This window comes from Colobus angolensis, unplaced genomic scaffold (assembly GCF_000951035.1).
Source record: "Colobus angolensis palliatus isolate OR3802 unplaced genomic scaffold, Cang.pa_1.0 Scaffold496, whole genome shotgun sequence".
NCBI lineage: Eukaryota > Metazoa > Chordata > Mammalia > Primates > Cercopithecidae > Colobus > Colobus angolensis.
The window spans coordinates 508,890-517,431 of NW_012118443.1; the positions used below are offsets into that span (position 1 = coordinate 508,890).

The 8,542-nt window shown below is 38.4% G+C and overlaps 1 protein-coding gene across 1 annotated transcript in view; it reads right to left on the bottom strand.

Annotated features, from left to right (window-relative positions):
- Positions 1-8,542, bottom strand: part of CPNE8 (copine VIII) — a 261,472-nt gene that overhangs the window by 75,932 nt on the left and 176,998 nt on the right. Inside the window, exons 12-13 of the mRNA XM_011959466.1 lie at positions 5,155-5,208; positions 4,066-4,127 (exon numbers count right to left, since the gene is read on the bottom strand). Coding sequence (XP_011814856.1) covers positions 4,066-4,127; positions 5,155-5,208 — 116 coding nt within the window. The remainder of the gene's footprint in view (positions 1-4,065; positions 4,128-5,154; positions 5,209-8,542) is intronic.

An 8,542-nucleotide genomic window follows, 5' to 3' on the forward strand; every position in this document is an offset into this window, starting at 1 on the left:
AGTTAAGACTGTCTCGGGAAAAAAAAAAAAAAGAAAGAAATTGTGCCAATTGCTTTTAAGAAGTCCTTCAGGGCAAAGATATATAAATACATTTAAAGATACATAATACGATGATTATTATTGCTTGTTGATTTAGATTTCACTATCCAAAAGAATAAGTTAATACCTCTGTATTTTACTTATAAACATTATATATTATAGTGAATAATAGTTAAATGTATAACTGTAATACATTTTAAGGATATTACATACGTTTATGATATATCTTTGTATAAAAACAATGGAATGTATGCAAATAATATTTTTTCATGTCCTTTTCAAATAACACCGTTTTATAGAAATTATCTTAGGTCTAGTTAGATTAATTATGTAGTGAAACTTAAACTATATTTCCCCAGGCCCCATTTGTAAATCAGAACTTGGTTCTTATAAAAGCCTCAAGAAGCCAGGATTGGAGCAAACTGTACCCCGTAAGTTCGGGCTCCACTTATAGAATAACTAGCATTTCTTCCTGCACAGGCAGTGCTGTAAGTAGGAAGCGTGTAGCTAAGAAAAAGAATCCTAAGGTTTGTAAGCAACAGAAAAATACGACAGAGTGATAGAGTTAAGACTGTCATTGCTCTAGATACTGTAGAAACCCATTTGCTCTGATTAGCCCTAAGAATTTTCAACAGGAGTTTGAGAACAAACAGTAAAAGTGATTTACTGGTATCAGACTCTGAAATGTTTTATACTGAAAGACTCACACCCAAATATTGCTAGATTTGCACTGCTGACCAAACGTACTGGATATCTGGTATATATACACATACATACTGTTCACATGATCACAAAGCAAAACAAAAAAAAAAAGACAAAAACTGAAATTTATAACATTTCAATACCACAAATCAGTATTTCTATATGTAAAATATAACCAGATACATCAAGCAATTTTTTTTTTTTAAGTTGTAAAGAAGGTGCTAAGGGATGTCCATTTACTTACCTCATTTCTTTGTCAACTATTGATGGCAGCAGCTGCTCAAGACAGCCTTAGGCTGCCATCATGCTGGCTGCAGCAAGGAGGCGTAGCCAGGGCTGCATGCTCCGGGCAGCGTGCGGGAGCCGGGGACAAGTGGGACCTTCACCTTTTCTGAGTGGGGGCAGGAGCACCAGTGGGGAAACTGCAGCCGTCCAAGCCATGGCTACAGACCCGGGCCTCCCAGGCCACTCCTGCTCCATGAAGCAGGCAGGGGCCGCCCCCTCCCATTTCCCCACACAGCTGCAGTTGCCCAAACCGCAGCTGCAAACTCAGGCATCCCTGCACCCTTGGGGACCCAGGAAGGGCCCCTGCCCTCACAGGCTGAGAAGTGCCTGCTCCCACCGCCTGGCTTCTCCCTGCCGTTCGCTTCCGCTCTAATCTTGGAGCAAAGTCAGGGCTGAGCCCAGGTGCCAAGAACAGCAGCAGGAGGCAGACAGATTCTTGGGCCGAGGGGATGGATGCCTGGTAAGGATGGGGATGACCAGCAGCAAAGAGGAGCTACCTGCTCTAGGGCCTCCTTTCTGCTGAGCACTTCAGAGACCTGCAGGGACATCAGGACTGTCAGCTGCAGAAAGGAGCAACCCACCCTAGGGCCTTCTCTCTGCTCGGAGCTGGGGAGATGATGAGAGGGCCTGCCTGCAGAGAAGAGCAACCCATTCCAAGGCCTCCTATCGGTTGAGAGCTGGGGAGATGATAGGACAACCTGCCTGAAGAGAGGAGCTTCCCACTCCAGGGTCCTAGCTCTGCTAGGAGCTAAATAGTAGGAACGGCCTGGCTGCGCAAAGGAGCTACCCCCTGTGGGTCTCCTGTGAGCTGTTCTATTGCTCAATAAAACTCCTCTTCATCTCGGCTTACCCTTCACTTCTCTGCATATCCCATTCTTCCTGGTCGCAAGAGAAGAACGTGGGACCTGCCAAACAGCGGAGCTAAATGAACTACAACACAAACAGGGTCGAAACTGCTCACCATGTTGCAGGCATAGAGAAGGATAGAATAGCTGTGGCCCCTGGGGGAGCCCAGACCTGGGAGCTCCCTCAGCCAAGACTGTGACTTCCTTTTTGGGGTCCTGCAGTGCTTACCATCTTCAAGCTTTCCAGGTGCCACCAGGGAAGCTGCTTGTGGTGCGTCTGGTCCAGCCACAGCCTCACAGAGAGCTGGCACCTGTGCCAGCACCCGCAGGTGCCCGCCCTGCTGCAGCAGCCAGCATGTCAGACTGCACAGTGGCTGGATCCCATGCTCACATACTCCTCGCCACTCCATGCCTGATACACCCTTGGCAGGCATGAGACCCAGGCTGGTAGTGTGAGAAAAGTGCAGCCTGCTAGGCCAAGTGGATGGAACGAACCCAGCAGGCCTGAGCAAACTCAGGAAAAGGCACCACCACCAGCCAGAGGTTTCACGCCAGAAAAAGCAACACCCCAAAGATCCTGTAACACTATTACCTACTATTACTAAGGAGTTTTTATAGGAATATATTTTTATGACAAATTCAACATCCTATTTTTCTATCTTCTAAAAATAAAAACAGGCACAGACATTGGAATACTAAGAGTTGGCAAACTTTTTTTTTCTACTTTGTACTTTATTGAAACAACCATTGTTGCTTCTCAGTCTGTGCAGCCACTTTGCATTTTGGATGCCCGTATATAGCAAAGAGTACTCATTTAGGTAGGTATTTTGTTTGTTTGTTTGCTTTGTATCCTTAACTAAGAGCAACAAGAGGCAAGCTCTCCGGGTTTTGTGAAGCTATCTTTGTTCCCTTGGTACCCCCATTCCTTTATCCCCTTTTTCAACCTGAGGACATTCTATCAGTGAGTCTTTATGGGGTGGGGGGCAGTTGCTGAATCATAATTAGGAAGAGGTTTACATGAGTGATATTCATTATGAAGTTACTAAACACATTCAAATTTGCTTCGCTCCACTTTTACATATTGAAAATACAAGGTGAAGGAAAAGAGAATATGTAGACATTTTATACTGCAAGACAATGAATGCTTGTTTTAAATCTCTGGGGATGATATGGTCTGACTCTGCGTCCCCACCCAAATCTCATCTCAAATTGTAATCCCCACAATCCCCATGTGTCGAGAGATGGATCTGGTGGGAGGTGATTGGATCATGGGGGCAGTTTCCCCCATGCTGTTCTCATGATAGTGAGTGAGTTCACATGAGATCTGACAGTTTTAGAAGTGTCTGACAGGTCCTCCTTCACATGCGCTCTCTCGCCTACTGCCATGTAAGACATGCCTTGCTTCCCCTGTACCATCGGTCATCCGCCATGATTATAAGTCTCCTGAGGCCTCCCCAGACATGTGGAACTATGAGTCAATTAAACCTCTTTCCTTTATAAATTACCCAGTTTGGGGTAGGTTCTTTATAGCAGTGTGAGAACAGACTAATACAGGTGATGCTTGGTCAGGTTAAAAAAAGGAAGAAATAGGTTAAAATGAGAAGCAAAACTGAAAATACTTCCCTGTTTACGAGGGTATAAGAACTAACAGTACATTACCAACACAGGATCTGTCTGGGTTTTGAAAAGTTTCAAAAATGGTTACAACTATTTTTTTTCCTGAAATGTATTCCTGTCTGAGAGCTGTAGGACTGAATAAATGACTACACCATCCATTTCTGCATTCTGATTTTATGACAAGGCACATTCCTTTAATATTCTTAACCTAGTATATATATTTAAATCAGGCCCTGAAGCTTTACACCTATATTACAAATAATGAATAGTGCATGTACAATGTCCTATGTGTTAAGCAAACAAAAACATCCTATGAAAGTGCACATAATAGCCATTATCTACAACTATTAATCATACAATATTTTCTCTTGGTTAAAGAAAAGTTACAATTTGCCCCAAAAGTAATAGCTCTAGGTATGTATATTTTTTACTTTATATCTGAAACAGAATTATAATAGGCTTGCCATCAAAATATAATAAAGGTGATCATTTCTGTGCCAGGTACCTCGTGGTAGCACTTGTTATACAAATTGTACGAAATGCCTAAGCAACAAAACAATTCCAGAAAATGACTTACCCTCCCTTAATGTAGTCAAGGAATGAAACTTCTGTTTCTACCAAGAAAGAGAGTAAAGTTACCTGAAAAAGAAAAAGACAGAATTACCTTCTAGTTGTTTGTGACCCCAAATAGATTTTTCTAACTATTAGACAGAAAAATTGTATTTCTTTGCATTTTGAAAATCACTAAAGACATTATTTTTTATTAACATCCCCTAGAACTGATTGTTCTTACATTTAAAATTATCTGAAGGAAAGGGACCAAAAAAATTAACCAATGTCTTTCTATGACCGGTTTACTTCCATTGAAGAACAGCATGAAAATTATCTACAAGGACATTGTGTTACTTCCCATTTTAGATAAAAGGAAAGATGAAAGGGAGTTGGAAAATGGTTAAAACCAAAAAACCAAAATCAGTGAACAAAGCTTCAAGAGGAAATGTGTGTTTTCCATCATGGTTCTGTAATGAGCTCATCTAATATTTTAACTGTCTTGCTTTATAGAGATCTTTCAAAGAAAATTGAGAGAAAACTTAGATTTTGCTTCTCCCCAAAAAAGTTAATCTTAAGAAAAAAAACTGCAGTATTTTTTCTTAAAATAGGATGACACTGATTTTTTATAATTTTTGATACATCTTTGCATCTTCTGTACTGATTTAGTACATCATTCCCACAGCGTTGTCAATTTTAATGACAACTTTTTTGAATGAGCACATAACATCCCACGAAATGAGTCATAGTTGTTAAGTATAGCCTGTAAAGAGTATAGTATTTCTTACTACCACTTGTGTTTTTTTATGTCTGCCTGATTCATTACACTCGGATTCCACTGAATGAAGAGTTCATAACAAAACTTCAGCCTCTCTCAGAGGCCTTGCAGCCCCTAGGATTATCTGCAAGAAGCCAAGTCAATACCTTCTATAAGGTATTCTTCATTACAATCAGTCCCCTGGGAAGCTGATTTTTCTATTGTGTTTGCTCATATTAAAACCCTGAGTGAAACACAGCTCAGTTTTTTAATTGCTTCCAGTAGGATTAAAGATGCCGTCTACATATATGCATATTCATTTATTTTAATCTTTAATAAATAACATAAAATTTGACTTACTGTTCCAGAATTACTATATTTTTTCTTTTTTCCTTTCTTTTTGGGATTCACCACCTTAAAAAGCAGATAAAACAATTAAAATGTGTTACCGTTTATATTGAATTTTTATATTGAAGTTTTAAAAATGTGTAGTTTAACCTGCTGCCTTCACTTCTTATGCATGTATGCATTTACAAATGCTTTCAGTATGACTTTGGACGGTCATTCAGCCAAAACTTCTCTACAAAAGTTAATACTGACTATCTTAAAAAATGTTTTGTCTGTAATATTCTTCTCACCTGTACATACTTATTGCCCATAACTATAGTCACCTTCTTGATATGATAGAGGCCTTTAACATCTAATGTCCTAACTAATTATTGCTTTATAGAAAAATGATGGGTTGTTAAAGAAAAGTATATTCAAGTGACATAACTTTAAAAATTAAATACACTAACATAGCAAATCATCCAATGTGTGAATATTTAAAGGATCTATTAACCTAACTATTTCTTTATAATGATGGTAATTTCCACCAGTTACCCATGCTACATAATAATTGGTAAAGGTCTGGTTTGTAGACATAAGACTGGCTTTTTGACTATTTGATCCATGAGTAAATAAGGTTGCACTTCTATATTTCGTAAGACATTAGGAGACATAGGGACTATTACGATAAAGAAGACCTGCCAATCTAATAGGATAAATGTAACACATAATTGCCTGAAGAGAGACTTCTTCAAATCATCTCAATCCAAAATATGGAGAAAGCATTTGACAGGGAAAAGAAGATGAAATAGTTTATGAAAAAGTATTATTTGAACCATAATTTATTAATTTAAACTAGGGCTTCAATTTAAAAAAAAATAAATACACCATTCTAGAAAGAAAAACAGGAAACTGATCCAGGTTGGCTGGGGCAGAGAACCCACACAACCAGATGAGAAGTGAATCTGAAAAAATAAGCTGAGGCCATGTTAAGGAGATCCTTAATCCTAGGCCGGGGAGTTTGGATGTTATTTAGTTGATGTTTAAACAGGAGAATGATATAATAGGTCTATAGCAGCAGTCCCCAACATTTTTGGCACCAGGGACTGATTTCATGGAAGAAAGTTTTCCCACGGATGGAGGTGGGGAGGACGGTTTCGGGATGATAACTGTTCTACCTCAGATCATCAGGCATTAGATTCTTATAAGGAGCACATAGGAGGCAGAGCTCGGGTGGTAATGCTCCCTTGCTTCCGGCTCACCTCCTGCTGTGTGGCCCAATTCCTAAAAGTCCACAGGCCTGTACTAGTCTGCGTTCTGAGGGTTGGGGACCCCTGGTCTATAGGATAGTTGTAAGGTGAGAAAATGAAGGCAACAGTTAGGGTCCTATTTTAAATTTTCTATGCAAGAAGTAATAAATCATTAAATAAGGAAGCCCCACTGAAAACGGCTCGCCAAAAAAAAAACAAAAAAAAACAAAAAAACAAACAAACAAAAAAAACTAAGAAAACAGAATAAAGTACATTTTTCAGATTTAAGTAGAAAATCTAAAGGAGAAATTGGTCATTCATTCATTCCATGTATTATTTACTGTGTATTTCAGAAAGCCCTAATTGAACACATTCTACAGGAAAACATGCAACAGTAAGGATACTGAGCATCATTGGCAAGATCACACATTTTTCAGATGGTTCGACGGTTACACTATTAAATATGGGGCAGGTTGTTTGGAGGAGAAAGGTAATGTTTGATCTCGAGGTTTGAAGAATTCCTCAATTCTTCCAGATAATTTGAGGAACACAGCACTCTGAACAATATATAGGAAATCAGTGAATAAAATTAATTCAATCAAAAGTTTGAAAACAAAAAGTTCAGCGATACATTTTTCTTGAAAAACTGTATTTCAGCATTTTTCTACCTAAAAATCATTCATCTGGCATTATGTCTTTGGTTTAGAAGAGGTTTTTCCTAAATTTTAGGAATAACTTTTTAGTAGAATTTCATAAGCATCTTTCAGTTCATATGAGTGTTTTTGTTGTCAGCACATCATAATATACTATTGTCATAGAAAAATTACCTTATGACTTGGTTTTAAATTACATAATTAAATTTAATTGCCTAAAGATGTTTTCATTTAATCATATAGGGCCATTTCAATCGCCAATAATACATCTGATATAACAATATTAAATTTATATAATATATAAACATAGTAGCATTTGTCACTTCTAAAATTAAATAATGAACTAGGGAAGTTACTTTAGAATGATGGAGTAAGGCTCTCTGAAAAGTTGCTCATCCATAAAGACAATGAGAACACTAGCAATAAATTGTCAAAATCAAATTTTTTCATGAATCTGGAAATTAATCCAAGGCTTGCAACAATCAGTGATAACTCATTCAAGAAAAAGAGTAAATCTCACTATGTCATTTTAACTTGCTTTACTCTAAACCTACTTTTCCCAGCTCTGTATGTAGTAGCATTGAAAACTGTCAGCCAGGCAACTACAGTAGCTGTGTAAACCAACAGTCTAAAAACCACTGGAGGGGACAGATGGATATGAAGTTCTTCAAAAAGTGTTTGAGGTAATGAACATGATAATTACCCTGATTTGATCATTACACAATGTATATATGTACTGAAACACCACACTGTACACCATTAACATTTACAATTAACATGGGTCAATTAAAAACAAAACTTTAAAAAGAGTGTCTTTTCCAGAGAATTGTCATTAACTGACTTATATGGAAGCTTTCTGGAAAAGCTCCATTCATAGGGCTTGGGCTTATGGTTATTTGACTTAACTCAAAGCCTGCTCAGAGGGAAATGCCCTATCTCCAGGACATTTGTTGAAAGCAGACAGTGGCAAGTGTTTAAGAACAGCATATCTGCTGGAGGTGATGATATAATCTGGGGCAAGTAAGAGGCTAACTCAAAAACCAAAAAGGAAGATTGAGGGAATGAGATTTGTTTAGAGGGGGCTTTTGAAAGCTCTGGTATATTGCTGGAAATCTAGAAGCCTATGCCCTTTGAAGGGGTGTCATATGCCCAGGAAAGACTTAGGGAATTCTTTTCTCCGTTCAACCACAAATCTCTGCTCAAACAACAAGTGAAAGCTAAGGCAGGATTTTACGTCGTTGGAGCATATAAGGACACATTTGTGTCCAAATGTACACAAATCTCTGCCAAAACATCTGCTGTCCATGGAGCTAACCAAGCAAAGACTTCAGTAGCCCACACAACAAAGAATAATTTTATACAATTAGTCCATGAAAATCACTAAACAAAGAGCAAAAAACACAAACCTTGGAGAAGGTAGAGAATCTTATTCCCAATGTGCTGCATTATATTATTTAAAGTTTCCAGCATTCAACAACAAAAACAAGATATGCAAAGAAACAGGAAAGTATGCCCCAT